The 18,558-nt window shown below is 45.0% G+C and overlaps 1 protein-coding gene across 4 annotated transcripts in view; it reads left to right on the top strand.

The window, feature by feature from the left end:
- The first annotated feature begins 6,786 nt into the window (after positions 1 to 6,786).
- Procr (protein C receptor) overlaps positions 6,787 to 18,558 on the top strand; it is a 38,129-nt gene continuing 26,357 nt past the window's right edge. Inside the window, exons 1-5 of one of the 4 annotated variants that reach the window (XM_033767155.1) lie at positions 6,789 to 6,875; positions 7,061 to 7,218; positions 9,550 to 9,807; positions 10,504 to 10,791; positions 11,031 to 11,789. In XM_033767155.1, coding sequence (XP_033623046.1) covers positions 7,134 to 7,218; positions 9,550 to 9,807; positions 10,504 to 10,791; positions 11,031 to 11,146 — 747 coding nt within the window. In that variant the 5' untranslated portion in view covers positions 6,789 to 6,875; positions 7,061 to 7,133 and the 3' untranslated portion in view covers positions 11,147 to 11,789. Of the gene's footprint in view, positions 6,945 to 7,060; positions 7,219 to 9,549; positions 9,808 to 10,503; positions 10,792 to 11,030; positions 11,790 to 18,558 lie in introns of those variants that run through there. The other 3 variants (XM_010639941.2, XM_033767156.1, XM_010639939.2) reach the window with 3 other exon arrangements.

The raw sequence follows: 18,558 nt of genomic DNA, 5'->3' as shown, positions 1-18,558 counted from the left end.
CTGGAACTCACTCTGTAGCCCAGGCTGGTCTCAAACTCACAGCGATCCTCCTGCCTCAGCCTCCCGAGTGCTGGGATTACAGGTGTGCACCACCATGCCCAGCTTGGGCTATTATTTTTGTATCACCCACTCCTCAGGCTGACATCAGATCCAGGCCATCCTATGGAAAACCTGCTGAGTTCTCAAAAGAAGTCCACACGCAGGGCTTTGGAAACTGTTCTGCTCATGTGTCCTGGGATGGTGTAATTAACAGGTCACACCGACTTCCCAAGCAGCATTGCCATACTCTAATCTCCTGTCTCAAATTCATGGCCTTTGCATTGAGCTATGTTCCCGGTCCTTTCAATTTTATTATTTTTTTATAATAAATCTTTATTTTATCCCATTGTTTATTTATTTTTAATTTGAGACAGCGACAGGGTCTTATCTTACTAAATTGCCTAGGCTAGGCTGGAATTTGTCAGTATCCTTCAGCTTCCTAGAGGGCTGGGATGACAGGCATCTACCACCATACCTAGCAGAATGTGAGTTAGTTAAGTTATGAGACAGGATCTCACTATGTAGCTCAGGCTGGCCTTGAACTCACCCTGCTTTGTGGTGATCATCTAGCCTCAGCCTCCCAAGCGCTGGGATTACAGGCAAGGGCCACCATGCCCGACTCCAGTTTGAGGTTTTTTAAAATATCATTTTCAGTAACATTCAGTACCCTGGAGACTGAGGCAGGAAGGTTGCTTGAGCCCCATAGCTCAATCCAGTCTGGGCAACACAGTGAAACCCTGTCAGACAGGGCAGGAAACAATTTTGTTTCTTTCTTTTTTAAAAAATACATTCTGCTTTATTTTATCCCATTCCGCTTCAAGCTCTCTCCCCTCCCTATGTACAAAAGCTTTGTTTCTATTTTTTCTCCTGTTTTCACTTTTCTTCTTGTCCCTTTGGAAAGGATTTCTTAAAGAAAGCACAAGAAGCACAGATTAGAAAGGAGCAGAGAGATAAATTTAACCCACTTAAAAGTAGGAACTTCTGGTTGTCTAAAGATATGACAAAGAATGTAAAAGATAACATTTGTAAATTCTATGTTCAGGAAACTAGGAGGAGTGGGGTTGGATTGAAAGGAATACAAGGAAAGATAAGATGAAAAAGGTAGAAGTCACGCCAAAAATATCAATTTCCCACCAATCACCTGGACAGGAAAGAGCTGGAATTGTGACTTTATGGAACCTCTTTTCCATGTTCCTTAAATTGAGGTGTGTTAGAGTGATTTAATACTTTTATCTATTTCTTTGTCTTCCCTTCAGGAAACCACACTTCATGTGCATCCTTGTCCTCCTGGAGTAGGGCTGGTCTGTTTGCCGCCTCCTAAGCCATGGTCCTTTCTGAGATCCCCTACCTACTCTGTACAAACGCAGCAAGACATGACATCCTATTGGTCCTTGTAGGATGCTTTAATAATGAAGAAAGCATGTTTTGATTGAGGTGTGTTAGAGTGATTTAATACTTTTATCTATTTCTTTGTCTTCCCTTCAGGAAACCACACTTCATGTGCATCCTTGTCCTCCTGGAGTAGGGCTGGTCTGTTTGCCGCCTCCTAAGCCATGGTCCTTTCTGAGATCCCCTACCTACTCTGTACAAACACAGCAAGACATGACATCCTATTGGTCCTTGTAGGATGCTTTAATAATGAAGAAAGCATGTTTTGGAGCCCACCCCTCCTAGGTTTGAGTCCTAGCTCCGCCTTTTACTAGCTGGGTGCCTTCAAGCAGGCCAGTTCACTCTAGTGCCTCTGCGCCCTCATCTCTAAAATGGGAGTCATAGCTGTTTCCCCCAGGGTTTTCATAGGGCACTAATGACAGTCAAGCACATGTCCTCTGCTTACTTAATACTGTGCCCAGCATGCTGTAAGTTCTTGGTACAGCAGTGGTAAGGACTCTGTGTCCTCAGGGGAGTCTCCTCTGCAGGGGTCACGCTCCTTTGTTACCTGAGGCGGGCTGGGTTGTCTCTTCTGGAGCAAAGAGGGACGTGGGGAGGGATCCTCTGAAGTCCAGCTGGGCACACTGCCAGTCCTTGGCTCAGCCAGGCTCCTACAGCCCTGGCAGGGCCTCTCCGCACCCGTTGGGCTGGACAAGCACTGGCCCCGGCACAGCTTCCTGTTCCCCTTATCTTTCCCCTGCAGGTGCTCTCTGAAGTGGGAAATGCTACCCCTTGCTTCCTTCACTTCCTTTTACTCATTAGGACCCTCGTTCTTCAGGCCTTGGTCCAATCCCAGCAGCTGGCCTGGTGCCCACTTTGATCTGTGTCTTTCTGCCCCCTTGCTGCAGACCAGATGTAACGTAGACCCTGGCTCCAGTCTCAGCGTTTCCCTTCCCTTCCCATCCCCAATCCCAGGTTTAGAATTGAAGACTTCTCAAATTGCCCCATTCACCAGCTTTCCCACCCCAAATACTCTTCACCCCCGCCCCCGTGCCTAATCCCATCCCCCCACCACCTTCAAGTTCAAATCGCCGTTCTGCCCTTCCACAGGTGTATGACCTTGGGCCATCACTCAGATTTTCTGAGCTTTAATTATCCTACCTATAAGATGGAGACAATGATCTTGGCCTGCCCCAGAAATGATTTTAGGCCTAACACAGTATGAACTTTGGGCATGTTTTATAATTTATGCAACGCAGTAAACATTCCAGTATGTTGGAGGAATGTGCTTAAAAATGTATTGATGGAGAATGATCAAATAAAAATTTGTCATTTTGGGGCTGGGGATTTAGTTCAGTGGTTCCACCGCCTGCCTTGCAAGTGCTAGGATTACAGGCGCCTCCATGCTGGCTTCAAGTACAATTTTGAGATGCATTGTGAGGTTAAACTGACAAACTTTGTCACCCTAGAGACAGAGCTTCAGATTATAACTTTTGCTGTGTGACTTCTAGAGAGGCAAGTCATTAAACTCTCTGAGCCTGTTTCTTTCTTTCTTTTTTTTGTACCAGGGGTCAAACTCAGGACCTTGCCCTTGCGAGGCAGGTGCAGTACCACTGAGCTAAATCCCAGGCCCAGAGACTCAGTTTCTTTATTAGTAAAATGGTGGAACAGTATATGGACAAAGTCAGACTGTTTATGTAAAAGCTAAATGTTATTCCTGGCCCACAGTAAATGTTCCCAATAAAAATGATTTCTGTCATCTTGCTATTTAATTTTCAGGGTTCCAGTGTGTGCAGAGGGTGCTTGGGAAAGAGCTATTTGCTGCTGCCACTTCTGTCTGTGACAGAGCTTAGCTTGGTAGGAGAGTTCATGCTGTCATCAGTGCTGTGGAGACTGAGATGCCTCCACTTTAGCCGCAGTGCCTCAGGCCCTGCCTGCTCGGACCCACAGCACTCCATTCCAAATTGGATCAGTCACACACATTTTATCCTCCATCCCAAAGCATTCTTCATGCCTTCAAGAGAGAAAAAAGCCAAGGCAAAGAGATGCACAAGCTCATTAGGAGTCAGAGAAATGCAAAGTCGAACCAAAATGAAGCCCCATTTTACATCTACCCGACTGCCAAGGAGTGGCTAGGATGTGAACCGGGGGACGCTCACGCACAGCTGGGAACGGAAGTGGGCACAAGCCCTTTGTACTCACCAAGTCCACTCGCAGGTCTGCAGCTACAAAAACCCCTCCTCCTACGCACAAGAAACCATGTGCGGCGATGTTCACACCAGCACTGTTCATGGTAAGTGAGAAATGGGGGGGAAAAAAGACCTAAATGTCTAACAAGACGATGGTTAACTAAACTGCTGCAGATTCCTAAAATATTTACATAGGGCCATCGATGGACCAAGGTAAGGTGGTAAGTGAAGAAAGCAATTTGTAGAGGAATGCATGCACTTTAACACCATTTAAACAAAGTGGAAATATGACTATGTATTGTTTAGATAGACATGTGTCGGTAGTATAAGCATAGAGAAATTCAGGGAAGTGAAAAACTGAATTTTCACTGGATGTGATTAATTCAGGAGCTACATCGGGGAAAGATGAGACTGAGGAGGACTCCACTGGGGGCTTCAATTATATTGCACAACATTTTATTTCTTATGCTGGGTGGTGGGGATAGGTGTGTCTGTAATATAATAATTCTTCAAGCATGAAATAATAATTCTTTGAATATGAAATATTTCATAATTTTTTATAAAAGGCAAAACAATGTAAATGGTCATGATTTAAGTCATTTCATTTTTCCTGAGTCCTGGTTCAGGAAAACAAGGGCTCATTCTTCTTCCGACCAGACCACTTTGGTGAGCCGCAAAAGGAAAAGGACAGTGGTGCCAGAAGTAGTGGCACAGACCTGTAATTCTAGAACGCGGGAGGGTAAGGTAGGAGGATTTCTGCAGGTTCAAGTCCAGCCTGGGCTACACAAGGCCAGCCTGGGCTACATAGCAAGACCCTGTCTCAAAACAAATTAACTAACTAAATAACTAACTAACAATATCACCTAAATAGGAAAAGATTTTGATACCTTTTCTTGAGATAAGGTCTTGTCTCAAACTCACTCTGTAGCCCAGGCTGGCCTCAACTCAAGGCAATACTCTGGCCTCAGCCTCCTGAGCGCTGGGATCACAGACGAGTAGGGGTCACCACATGGGCTTGATGCTATTGTTTGACTAGCTTATAATATCTGAGAGGTAACCATGAACAAATCCTACTGTGACATCAACTCTCTCTCCAGGGAAAAGTAAGTCAAAATCTTGCCACCAATATTTGTCCCTGTTCTGGGTGTGGTGTAATTCATGCCTGTCATTCCAGCACTCAGAAGGCTGAGGCAGGAGGATCACTGCAAGTTCAAGACCAGCCTAGGCTACATAGTGGTTTCAAGACCAGCCTGAATTACTAGCAAGATCCTGTCTCAAAAAAAATTTTTTCATTAGAAAAATAATAAAATATTTGACCCTGTCTTTTTCCCCAGAGATCTCTATTACCAATATGCTTCCAGACATTTTTTTCTATGTCAGTTTGTTTGCTTGCTGATTTATTTATTTATTTTGAGGCAAGGTCTTGCTATGTAGTGCCGGCTGACCTCGAACTCACTGTGCAGCCCAGGCTGGCCTCAAACTCACAACAATACTCCTGCCTCAGCCTCTTGTGTGCTGGGATTATAGGCATGTGCCACCATACCCTGCTCTTTATATATTTAAATACTAGGATAGACGCATAATTTTTGAAATAGGAGGTAAGCAGAGGATGGAATTATAAATGCATTACTTGGACAGAAGTAAAGATTTCAAGTACTCTGTTACTGTTGCACATTTCCTTTCTGCACTATCAATATCACGTGGACCCCACCCTGTCAGTTTATTTGCTCATCAATTCTCTTCCACCGTCTCCAGAATCCTATGATAGGGACATATCATAACTGATCGTCTAAATTTTCATTTGTAATTAAACAAGAAATAAATTCTAGAGGCAAAATGTAAACATTGTAAACAATACAGACAGAATGATAAAACCCTTCACAAAATAGAGATAAAGATTCGCCCAAGATTGCACACTCGCCTCCACATATGCACAGGCCCACACTTGTAACCGCTGAATCCGGAGCCTCTCCCTGGAGAGAGAGGATATACATCCTTTGCTCTTGTACAGAAAAAAATACCTGGTTGCTGCGAGTGTGACTGACAAAGAGACAAACGGTTCTAAACTGCAATGTTCTACCACTTAGTGATATAGGCACACGTCACATGATATGCACAATTCGTGGCGCCCTATGAAGCTAGAAAGGCAGCCTCTATCTATGCAGCTCCCACTCTGGGGGGCCCGTCAGACAATAAGCACACAGATACGCAGCATAACTCCAGGTAGTGCTGAGTAATAAGAGGAACATGAAGTGGGGATTGGGGAAGGGAGAGTGAGGCTTTTGACTACTGCACAGTATTCCACAGTGTGGGATATCAGAGTTTTGGGAAATTACTTTCAAATTTCTCTCCTCGCATCATGGAGGAAGAACTACCTTTCACAGCCGGGAATGGTGGCGCACACCTGTAATCCAAGCACTCAGGAGGCTGAGGCAGGAGGATCACTGCAAGTTCGAGGCCAGCCTGGGCTACATAGTGAGTTCAGGGCCAGCCTGAACTACAAAGGGAGACCCTGCCTCAAAAACAAAAACGAAAATAGTTCTAGGACCAGGGATTTAACTCAGTGGCACTGTGCCTGCCTGGCAACCACAAGGTCCTGAGTTCAATCTCCTGTACCAGGAAAAAAAAAAAAAAGAAAGAACTACCTTTCACACTGCTATCCATCACAGAAACATATAGCCACAAACCTAAAACACTCATCTAAAGGTGAACAAGTATTTTATGAAATAATGCTAAGAAGGTGGATTAAAATATTTTAGTCTATTGTATTTTATTTTTAAAACATATTATCCATGACCTGTTAAAATGTTTTTGTTGTCTACTAATAGACTATGATCTCAGTTTGAAAAATATCATTTTATGTAACCAAACCCTTACTGAGATTTATATATTGTTCATCATTCTCTCCTATTACAAACAATGAGCTCTTTTCTACTCATTTTATGACTATTTCTCAGAGCAAGGTCCCTGATTGTGTAATTGCTTTGTAATTAATTTTCTGATAAAATGCATGCAACTATCCTAGAACACTAAATTCTAATCCTAGATCAGTCACCACCATGATGTATAAACTTTGGGCAAGCTCTCGCACCTCTCTGGGCCTCAGTCTCCTCATCAGTAACCTGCTGATCTCTACACCCTGCAGTCTGTCCTAAGCTGCAAGTAGATGCCCCACCCCCTGACTCAGCGACAGCGGATTTCTCATCAAGCCCTTCTCCCCCTTTTCCGCTCCCTGTTTCTCATTCCTCAGAAGCAGCCCAGAGAGAAGGAAAAGGGCAGGTCTGGACTCGCGGACCCAATGCTGGGCGGGGCCGAGGGAGGCCGCCCCCTAGTAGGAAATGAGACAGAGTAGGAATAACACTTTAAAAGCCTGACAACCTTTTCCTCCTGCCATTCCCTGGCCTCTTTCCATCCTCCTCAGCTCAGCCTCCACCCCTCCTAGACAGCCTTACTTCTCTTTTCAGGCTACGGCCAGGAGAGCGTTGTCCAGCCTGTCCAATCAAGAGCTCAGGTAGAATCAAGAGCTTCAGCCCCAGGATGTTGACAACACTGCTGCCTTTGCTGCCGCCCCTGCTGCTGCTGCTGCCCAGCTGGGCCCTTTGTAGCCAGGAAGCCTCCGAGGGTGAGTTGGGGATATCCTCTCCTGCCTGGAGATGGTTCTATAGACTCCCAGCCTTTCTGGATACACGAGCAAGACCAGAAGAGAGCTAATGCCACAGCATCTGTGTGTACAGCTGGTTGGATCTGTCTGTAGTGCAGTAAGGCACAGGCTTATGTCCCAAAGCCACAGCGACGAAGAGTTGCTGGGGACGCTGGTAGAAACAACTGGAAAAATGTTTAAAGGGACCAGTAGAGGGGGTGAGGGAACCAGTGTTGGAGCGAGGGGAGCAAAGCAGTGAGGTCTGGAAAGGGGGAGCTAAGGATGATGGGGACAAGGGTAGGTCTAGGGAAGATGAGAAGAGAGTCGGAGATGACCAGAGAGCCGGAGGGCGGTGAGGAGAAGCTGGGAGGACAGTGGTGTACCTTGGGGAGGCGGGAGGTGGCACATTGGGGGGGGGATGTCATTAGCAAACATCGTTACAATCTACTCCATTTTAACACAGCGAAGATTGGAGCACATCAACCTACGAATGCTTTTTCTCCATATATCATTTGAAATAGGTTAACATACTCAGGAGTACGTTGGAGGGTGGCAAATTGAAGGGCACAGTCGAGGGGCACAAACTCTAGCTGAGGTACTGAATGAGAACTGGTAGAAGACGCAGGAAAAGGCTGGGGCTGAGACAAGTTCGGTAGAAGGAGAGACTAGGGAAGAATGGGTGCAGCTGGTGAGGCGGAACTGGAGGGAAATAAGCTGTGACCAGTCGGAGAGTTCACAGGGGGTAAGGCTGCCTCATGGAAGCAGCACAGGGGAGTCACTGCCCTGGACTATAATTGTATGGTGGCTTTGCTCCCCTCTCCCACGAACTCTAGGGCTTCCATTTCCTCCTCAGAGGAGCAAATAATAACCGGTATTCAATGAGTGCTTACTATATTTAATACACAGAATAACTCACTGAGCTCCATGGTACCCCACAATGTGCGTAGTATTATTGTATCCATTTTACAGAGGAGGAAACTGAGTCACGGAGCAGCTAAGGACCACATCTAAATGTCTAAGGTCTTCGCTCAGATATATTCACACCTGCAGAGAGAGAGCAGTTTCTCAAATGCAAACACAGGCAAGACACACGCACGCACGCATGCACGCACACACATACAACCTCACTTCATTCAAACATTATCTAGGTACCAGCTCTTGTGCTGGCCCTTTCTGGGTGCAGAGACAGAGGTAACCACATGTAGCCCCAGAGCCTGGAAGAGCCCAGTGTAGCCTGTGCGTGTGTTTGGAGACAGTCACTTAGAATCCCACAAAGCACAGGCTAACACAAAGTGGCCTGGGATCACTGAAACAGACCCAAGTGTCTGGGAAAGTAAAGAGGAGAGGCATCTGGAAAACTGGCCAAGGAGAGGGCAACTCAGCTGGATCTTGAAGCATGAATAGAAGTTTGCAAGGCAGAAGAAGGGGAACAGAGCAACCCTCACCTACTATTCACAAGTCAGACAAAAGGGGACATGAGGAACCTCGGGTAGTTTGCTTTATTTAAGCATTAAGCACTGGAAAGAGGCTAGAAAATATGACTGGGACTAGGTCACTGGCAGCCTTGAATGCCAGGATAAAGACTGGGCTCGGGCCTGTGGTCAGATGCACCCTAAGGGGAGGCAGTGCAACAGACTGGTTAAGGCACTGAACGTGTCTACCTGCATTCAAGCCTTGGCCCTGCTATACAATCTTAGCCTCAGCTTCTCGTGTAGGGCTAATAATAGTGGAAACTGCATCGAGCCCTGGGGGGACAGCACAAATAAGATAATAATGTGTGTAAAGCATAGTGCCCTGATCATAATAAGCACTTAATGGATATTAGCTGTGGTTTTTTATTGTGTGGGCGAAGAGTATGTCACTAGAGGACTTTAAAAGAAGAACTAGATCTTACCTCTGGATCAGGGGGAGGTCCAATCAGAAGAGAAGCAGGTATTAGGGCCGGAGATGAAGTAAGAACTTACTTCCCCAGCTCAGAGGGGAACCCATGAGGCCTGAACTAGTGCCCTGGCAGAGAGATGAAGAGGAGATGGAATTGGAATTGTATTGTAGGTCAGGAAGATGAAGTAGAGAAGGAAAGAAAAATAACAGGGAGGAGTGCCTCTTCCCACTGCCGGCCTCAGTTTCCTCATCTGTAAAACAAAGATAATAATCCCTGTCCTGGCCTCATGGCAAGGTTATTGTGAGCATCAAATAGAATGGTGGGTGGGAGGGCGCTTTATAGGTCCAGAAGGTGGCTGGGAGGGTTCTGATGTCCAGCGGCCAGCAACTCCTCTTAAGCAAACCATCCTGACACACCGACTCTGCCCCCAGGCCCACTGAACTTCCACATGCTCCAGATCGCCCACTTCCGCGACCCCTATCACGTGAGGTATTACGGCAACGCGTCACTGGGGGGACATCTGACACACAGACTGGAGGGCCCAGGCAACAACGTCACAATCCTGCAGCTGCAGCCCGTGCAGGAGCCACAGAGCTGGGCGCACACAGAGACAGGTCTGCATCTCTACCTGCAGCAGTTCCAGAGCCTCGTGCGGCTGGTGTACATGGAACAGAGGAACAGCGTCACCTGTGAGTTGGGGGCGGGGCCTGGGCGGGGCCGGCGAGGCGCGCCCTGGGTGGGCGGGGCTTTGTGAGAAGGGCATCACGTGGGTGGGGCAGTCTGAGTGTGGGCGGGGCTGCTGTAAATTGGCGCACAGGTTCTTGGAGATGGACCGGTGCGAGTTTGAGGTTGGAGGGGTGTGGTGTCCGAGGAAACAAATCTCTCCATCAGACCTTCCAGCTGGCAAGACCCCTTGGGGTGAACCGTGTTGGGAGGCCTTGTCCCTGACCCACTCACTCTTACCTCAAGCAAGGTTCACTGAAGTCTCCCCGCTCCTTGCCTCACAATCTCTTCCCACTCCTTTGCTTCCTAGACCCGGGTGGTTCCTTCACACAACCAGCAGCTCCTTCCCCTCAACCCTCCAGCCCTCTCTCCTTAGACACTGATGACTTCTCTCCAGCTCCCTCACAACCCCCAACTCCTTCCCTTCAGAAACCCCAGTTTCTTCTCTGCCATCCCTCAGTCCCTGCACTCACAGCCCCAACTATCCTCTCTCATAGTCCCTTGCACTTCCTTCGATGGCCTCTAAAAGTCTAACCTCAACCACCCTCCTCCTCGTCTCAGCCCGTGCCTCCCACCGTGCGCTCTTCCCCATGGAGGACCCTTCCCCCGCCCCACACTGACTTCCTCTCCACGCAGCCTCTGATCCTGAACCCCCTCCACAGTTCCTCTCACCATCCGCTGCTTCCTGGGCTGCGAGCTGCCTCCTGAAGACTCTGAGAGCTCCAAAGCCCGTGTCTTCTTCGAAGTGGCTTTGAATGGGAGCTCCTTTGTGAGTTTCCAGCCGGAGGATGCCCAGTGGGTGCCAGGACCCGAGGCACCCTCCACTTTGGTCACTTACACGCTGAAGCAACTCAACAGCTACAATCGTACTCGGTATGAAATGCGGGAATTTCTGCAGGACACCTGTGTGCAGTACGTTCAGGAACATATCACCATGAAAAACTCGAAAGGTACCAGGGTCTTGGGCCGTGCTTGTGTGTTAGGGAGTGGGTGGGTTCTAGGCAAATAGATGGACCTGAAGGATGTGAACTACAAGGGTCAGGAGCTGGGAGTGGGGGCAGAGCACACGTAGCTTAAGTCATTGGATTGACTGGCCCTTTCGCTTTGGGGGCAGAAATCCCTTGGGGTTTGACTCAAACCACAGACTCTTTGGTGAGATTCTTAAACTAACTCTCTGCATGTTCTGCAGGGAGCCAAACAGGCCGCTCCTACACTTCACTGGTCCTGGGCATCCTGGTGGGCAGTTTTGTCATCGCTGGTGTGGCTGTGGGCATCTTCCTGTACACAGGTGGACGGCGATGTTAATTACGCTCCAGCTCACTCGAGAAAGGGCTGGGTTGACCAGAGCTGGCAAGGGAAGGTCTCAGCTGACATGAAGCCAAACAGATGCTCCAACTGGGACACCATATCCCAGAAAGTTTGCAGTGACAGCTCCTTTTTTCTCCCAAATCTGCCCACCAAGGGTTTGGGGAAGGGATGTGGGGAGGCTTGGTAATTGGTTTGCTAAGAACCTAACAACTTGCGTGCTTTGCTGAATTGGTATGAGAAGTGAATGTCTATGTATATTTGTGGAAAACAGATGAAGGAGTTGGGGCAGGAGTGTCTATGGCCCATCCTCCAAAGGTAGAATCACCTGAGACACTGAACGCACATAAGGAAATAAAACAAATTGTCCATTACCAAAATAAACAGCATTCAGTGGTTCCAGGTGTGTCCAACTTGGGAAGGGACACTGGGATAAAAGAGGTAGAAAGAAGTAAACAGAGGAATGGTATAAAGATAAAAATCAAAGTAATATGGAAACAATGTTATTAATTAATTTTAAAATATGAATAAATATATTGCTTATGCAAATAGCATAATTGTTTCCTCTATTTTACAAAACTTCTGGAGAAGTAGTTTATACTCTCTGCTACTGCTTCTTCCTATCCCACTCTTTTTTTTTTTTTTTTTTGAGACAAGGTCTACCTATGTACTTCAAGTTGAACTTGAACTCACTATGTAGCCCAGGCTGGACTCGAACTCACAGTGCTTCTCGTGCCTCAGCCTCCAGAGTACTAGGATCACAGGCGTGCACCACCACACCTTTTATATTCCCTGCAATCTGGCTTCTTTGTAAACTACTCTAAGATCGCTAGTCATTGTCAAACTTTTTTCCTCCATGATATCTATACATTAGACCACTCTTTTACCATGACTTTGGAGAACCTATACTATTTTTTTTTTTTTCTTTTTTAGTACCGGGGATCAAACTTGGGACTTTGCGCTTGCGAGGCAGGCAGCAGAACTACTGAGCTAAATCCCTGGCCTGGAGATACTATACTTCTTCTAATTCATAAAAACGATTCTGGGTACTATTTTTCAATCCTTAGACTACAGGAATGGTTAAAGAAACAGTGAATATTTAAATAAAAATTTATTACAGTAAAAGACAGACACATTTCCATTAATCCCCCTTAAAGTAGGCCTCCTTGCTTCAAACACTCTTAGCCTAGGGCCAGGGATTTAGCTCAGTTGTTCTGCTGCCTGCCTTGCAAGCGCAAGGACCTGAGTTCAATCCCCGGTACCAAAAAAACAAAACAAAACAAAACCAAAAAACAAACAAACACTCTTAGCCTAACATTCTTGCCACTTTCTGAAGCGGTTCTGTAAGTCTTTCATGTCTTTGGTTCATGCTGTCAAGGCTACCTCAATGTTCTGAAACAATTAAAAATGTGTACCTTTTGTGGTCATTTTGACTCTGGGGAAGAGCCAGAAGTGACAAGATATCACATTCAATGAGTAAAATGGTGAAGACACACCATACTGCTTTTACAAGCCTGCCTTTCACTTGGATTGCTCTTGGGAGCAATATTCACTCTACTTTTTATCATACCTGGTAAAGTCACTCATGAAAGTTAATGTCTAGAAATGCTTCAGAAGGTGGCAAGAGCACCGGGATGAGTGTGTTCAAAGCGAGGGAGAATATTTTGAGGGGCATTAATGGTGATGTGTCTTTTACTGTAATTTTTTCATCTGAACACGCTATCTCTTAGCCCTTGTATGTTATCCTACTCAACTTATCCTGGAAATGTTGGCTTTCTTAAGGTGCCATTTGTGGGGGCGGTTAAAACAGGACCTTTCTATGTAGTTCAGGCTGGACTTGAACTCACTACGTAGCCCAGGCTGGCTTCAAACTCATTGTGATCTTCTTATCCTTCACAGCACATATTTTGTCATCAAATTTGAGTATTTCTTTGAGCCAAGCATTTCAATTTTTCTGTGTATGTATTTATTTATGGTACCGAGGATCGAACTTAGGCCCTTCCGTGCTTCCAAGGCAGGCGGTGGAACCACTGAGCCAAGTCCCCGGCTGAGCCAAGCATTTAACTTCTTCAAGTCTGTTTCATCATTTACAAAGGTATAATAAAACATACAAAAGGGAAGTAAGAAATACAATACGTACCTCACAGAGGCACTGTGAGTATTAGATATTATATGCATAGTTGCTAAGTACAGCAGCGGCTACAGATCTCCAAACCCCCCACATGTCTTGATTCTTGAAAATCACCTGTACTCTAATACTTGGCAGACATTTCAGGGTAACATATTCAAAACTCAATGTATTATCTTTCAAAATTATCTTTCTTATCAACCCTGTCCTCTCTTCTGTTGTTCACTGTCTGTTAATAGGTAATAAAATGGTCAAGTCACATAGATGTAGAGACCTCAGTGTCAACTCTACTCTCTTTTCATCCTTTCCCACAAGATGCAATATCCATAGAATCCATTCCTTCCTTTCCACCCATTACTTGATTCAAGATATCACCATGCGTCTTTCCCTGTGCCACCCAGCTCAACCCCCTGCTCACCTTCAGGGAAGATGGACAACAGACAGCCCCCAGCTGCTTCATCTTAGTCCCAGCCTCCACTGCTCTGGCCACTCTCCTCCAGGCTCTGGCCACTCTCTGGAGCAGTTCTGGATGTCCTCTTTCATCCGTGTCTTTACAAGGTCTGATAAAAAAGTATAGTGAGTACTGTTCCCAAGTGCCATCCACCTGAAAGGCAGGCTTGTAAAGGCATTATGTTGTGTCCTCCTCCACCATATTCCCTGGATGTGACATCGTGTCACTTTTGGGAACTGAGCAAGGCAGGGGTGTAAATATCCAGCCACTGCAGTCAACACAACAGTAGGACAATTCCCATGAAGAGTATTCACTCCAGAATTCCCTGCCAGGTGGCTGGGGCTTTGTCAAACCTATAATGCAGTTTGACTTTCCCTTTAACTGGATCCTGCTTTCTACCCCTAGTAAACATCTTGTACCTTGGACTATCTCAGCATCTGATTTCAGAAAACTCAACATGTAGCCAGATGTGGTGGTATACAACTGCAATCTCAGGATTCTGGAAGATCGAGGCAAGAGGATTGCCAAGTTCAAGTCCCACCAGGGCAATTTAGCAATTTAGCAAGACTCTGTCTCAAGATTTTTTTAAAAAAATAAAAAGGCCAAGGAGGTAGTTCAGTATGAAAGCCTTGACTTCAATCTCAATACCACCAAAACAAACAAAAATCCTGTGTGTGTTTGTGTACACATAAGCACATGCATACACAAGCCTTCTCCCTTTCTGTCTCTCAAAACTGAGAAACGTTCTAAGACTTTTATCTGGACCATGCAAATGACCTCCTCCTACATTTCCTCTTTGTTTCTTATTTCTGTATGTTCTCATTCATCTTCCACATAGCAACAGAAAACACAGATATGAGACTAGGGGTGGTAGCACACACCTGTAATCCAGCACTCCGAGAGGCTAAGGCAGGAGGTTTGCAAGTTCAAGCCCAATCCGGGCAATGTAGGGAGACCCTGTCTCAAAATTAAAAATAAAAAGGGAGCTAGGTATGGTGGTGCTGCTTGTAATGTCAGCATTCTGGGAGGCTAAGACAGGAAGATCACAGGTTTAAACCCAGCCTGGGCAACTTAGTGACTTAGTGGGACCCTGTCTCAAAATGCAAAATTTAAAAAGGTCTAGTGATGTAGCTTAGTGTGAAGAAGGCCTTGGATTCAATCCCTATATATACATATATATATATTTAATATATATTTATATTTAATATATATTTAATTTATTATACTTATCAAGTTAAATTCAAAATCCTCAAAATTATATTAAGGATGTACACAATATTGCCCAAATCCAATTGCCTCATTTTGTTTTACCCAGATGTACTCCAGCTTATTATTGGGAAAGGACATTTTTAAATAACAGAACAAATAACACAACAGTAACAATACAGAATTTACAAACAAAACACAAGATTCCTGTTATCTCTCTTTTTTTTCCTGTTATCTCTTTCTCCCTAAATCCTCATCCCAGAAATATGTCAGGATTCTTAGTTGCAAACAACAGAAAGCTACTCTGCAAATTTAAAAGGGAGGCCAGGGATTTAGCTCAGTGGTGCCACCACCTGCCTTGCAAGGGCCAAAGTCCTGAGTTTGATCCAGTACCAAAAAAAAGGAAATATATTGGAAGGTTATCAAATAATCCTGAGTTAAAAGGGAAGGTCAGTTAATCAAGCTCAGCAAGTAGAGCCCAGGACCACAGTCACAGCCCCACCCCAAGAACTGTCTAGTGATGGACTTAGTGGCGCATGCCTGTGATCCCACCAGCCAGGAGAGTGAGGCAGAAGCCACCCTGGACTACACAGTGAGTTCAAGACCAGCCTGGGATACATAAGCAAGACCTTGTTTTAAAAAACAAAAACAAAGGGAAGCAAAGAATGATCTAGTTATGGATACCACAGCCAGACTACTGCCCCCATCACTGTCAAGCTGTGCTGTCATCTTAATGAGTTCTCCTCTGCCCCCTATGCCTTCATATCATTAGCTTAAGATTCAGAGTCCTGGGTGGGAGGATCCACGTGATAAAGCATAGGCCATGGAGCATGGGTCCTGTTTCCTTTGCCTCGGCAGCAGTGTGGGGAGGGGAGACCTTATCTTTGGCTTCTCTTGTGGGAAGTAGGACCCTGTCTTCCATTAGACACACACCAAGGAGGAGGTTTCAGGTGCTGAGCAACTGAAAGACAAAAAGAAAGCAAAAGAAAAATGAAATAGAAAAGTGAATGACCCTCAACTGTTCACTATATTTCACATCCTTTATTCATTCAGTAAATGTTTACCAGTGAGCTCTGCATACATGAGCCTCTGTGCTACAGACAGTGGAAGAAATAAAATGGTTAAGACATAGACCTCGAGGAACCTGGGGTTAGGAAGATAAAACATGTACAAATAAGAACAATACAAGGCCAGGTGTCCTAATAGGATGTAGGCTTTAGGGTATAAGATGTCCTAATAGTCAGACATGATAGTATATGCCTGTAATCCCAATACTTGGGAGGCTGAGGCAGGAGGATCTCTGTGGGTTCAAGGCTATCCTGGGCTACATAGTGAGTTCAAGGCCAATGTAGACTATTCAGTAAGACCCTGTCTCAAAAACAAAACAAAACAATGTCCTAGTGGCTGGAAGAAATACGCAAATAAAAATGTTATGTTGTAATTTACTATAGTGGTCATCATTTAAATATTGCTTTGTAGTTTTTGGAATCCTTTAACTTGCATCTATCATTTAGTGCTTACTGACGTCTTATAAAATACATATTATATTCTCTTCATGTTACCTTAGGAAATATGTTTATCAAAAATAAGTAAATGGTAGAGCCAGGGTTTGAATCCATGCCATCGTGTTCTAGGATTTATGCCTTCTTTCCTTTATTAAAACTGAAAGAATCAAAGGAATCTGGGGAGGAGTAGACAGCAGGATTGTGGATGGATAAGGCACAATTGTGCATATATAGGAAAGAGAGACCAAACAGCAAGAGTTAGAAAAAGCAGAGTTAATTTTAGGAAAGACAGTTATCTCGGTGTGGTTGGAGAGTAGAATGGTGAAAAAGTGAGAGTAGAGATACAGACTGTGGGTCAAAGAACTGGGCCTCTAGAACCTAGCGAAGGAAGGCCTTTAGCTAGTGAAAGAGAAGGGGAATTATTGAAGGGTTGGTGAACAGAAAGCAGCTGAAGGCTTCCTTCCTCTTCAGCTACCTTCCACAAAGATAGCTTCAGATAGCTTAAGGTCCACTGATTTCAAACCGAAGGCTCTGGCTTGGACGGTATTCATCCAGATCAAAAAGAGACGGGGCCTTAGTTTAAGCCAGGGAGCAAAAGGGAAAGGAAAAGAGGGGAGAAGCCAGTCTGTAGCAGAGGGACTCGAGTGTGAGCCACAGGTTCTCAGGCTCTCAGCTTTGTATTACTCCCTTTAATCAGTGCAGCCACTGCCTTAGTTCAGGATTCTCCAGCTGTAACCGGGACCACTAGACTCAAACCAAACGCTCTTCTAGTTCCTCACAAAGTTGCTGTCAAATCTTCCTCCCCCATCTCTCTCAGGTTGGTCTTGAACTCACCCTGATCTTCCTACCTCAGCTTCCCAAGTTCTGGGAATACATTGTTATGCCACCGTGCCTGACTAAAATCTTCCTTCTAAATCTTGTCACTTTTCTGCCCAGAATTCACACGTTTTTTCACTATCCACAGGATAAACTTCAGACTTCTTAGTTTGGAGTCCAAGGCCCTCCACAACTCAGCACCAACCTGTGTTTCTTCCAGCTGCATCTTTTTTTTTTTTTTTTTTAACATTTTGCTTCTTTTATTAATCACCAACACATAAACAAACCAAATGACCTATTTGTACTTTTATTTCTCCCAGAACTATTAATTCGTTATCAAATGGAATGCAGGTATTTTTGCCACAGATGAATCATTAAAAACTATCCAAAAATATGTACATTTTTAAATTACTACACTCACTTCCAAAGAACACCCACAAGCTTCCACCTCCAGCTTCATCTTTAACCTCTCTTCCTTCTTAGCCTACTTTCTAGGCCCTCCAGACTACCCTTGTGTTCCTAAACTTGCCATGTCCTTTCTGGTCATACCATTTCAAGTCCTGTTCTTTCCTGTCCGTGGCAAAATCCTATTCATCTTTTGAAACCTATCTCAAATGTCATCTATTCTATAAATCTATCCCTGATTCTCCCATCCATAGTTTTATTACCTCTTCTGTTCTCCCAGAGCGTGTTCACAGTCTCTATAATTAATATTGTCACCCTGTATTATAATAATTTCTGTCTTCTATTCTAGAGCATGAACTTGCCAAAAGGCAAAAATTATATCACCTAGTCCAGAACCAATAGAAAATAGCTGCTCAACACAACTGGAATGGATATGTGTTCTGGGCATTCTGGGATATCTCTTTCCCAAGCTATTTCTAGATAACAATACATATGTCTGACAGCTGGGGGTGGTGGTGCTTGCCTGTAATCCCAGCACCCTGGGAAGCTGAGTAAGGAGGACCACAAGTTGTTCTGATTCTGCTATCCTCTAGCTACGTGACTTCGTGCACTCACTGCAACTCTCTAGTTCTGTTTTCTGACCAATAAAATGTGAATAAAATTCTATGATCTACTTACTTCATATTGCTATTTAAAATTCTGTGATCTACTTATTTCACATTGCTATTGTAAGAGTAACGTAGTGTATGTGAAAGCAATTTGTAAACTTCGAGGCACTATACACATGTAAGGGTGATTGTTACTATAATAATAAAAAAAAAAAAAAGAATAAAAGAGCTAGGTGCAGCCCCTCAGGAGGCAGAGCCAGGAGGATCACATGTTCAAGGTCAGCCTCGCAATT

Source organism: Fukomys damarensis, unplaced genomic scaffold, assembly GCF_012274545.1.
Source record: "Fukomys damarensis isolate Sample0158 unplaced genomic scaffold, DMR_v1.0_HiC HiC_scaffold_22, whole genome shotgun sequence".
Classification (NCBI taxonomy): domain Eukaryota; kingdom Metazoa; phylum Chordata; class Mammalia; order Rodentia; family Bathyergidae; genus Fukomys; species Fukomys damarensis.
The sequence above is the reverse complement of the archived record's forward strand: the minus strand, read 5'-3'. Positions and strand labels throughout refer to the sequence as shown.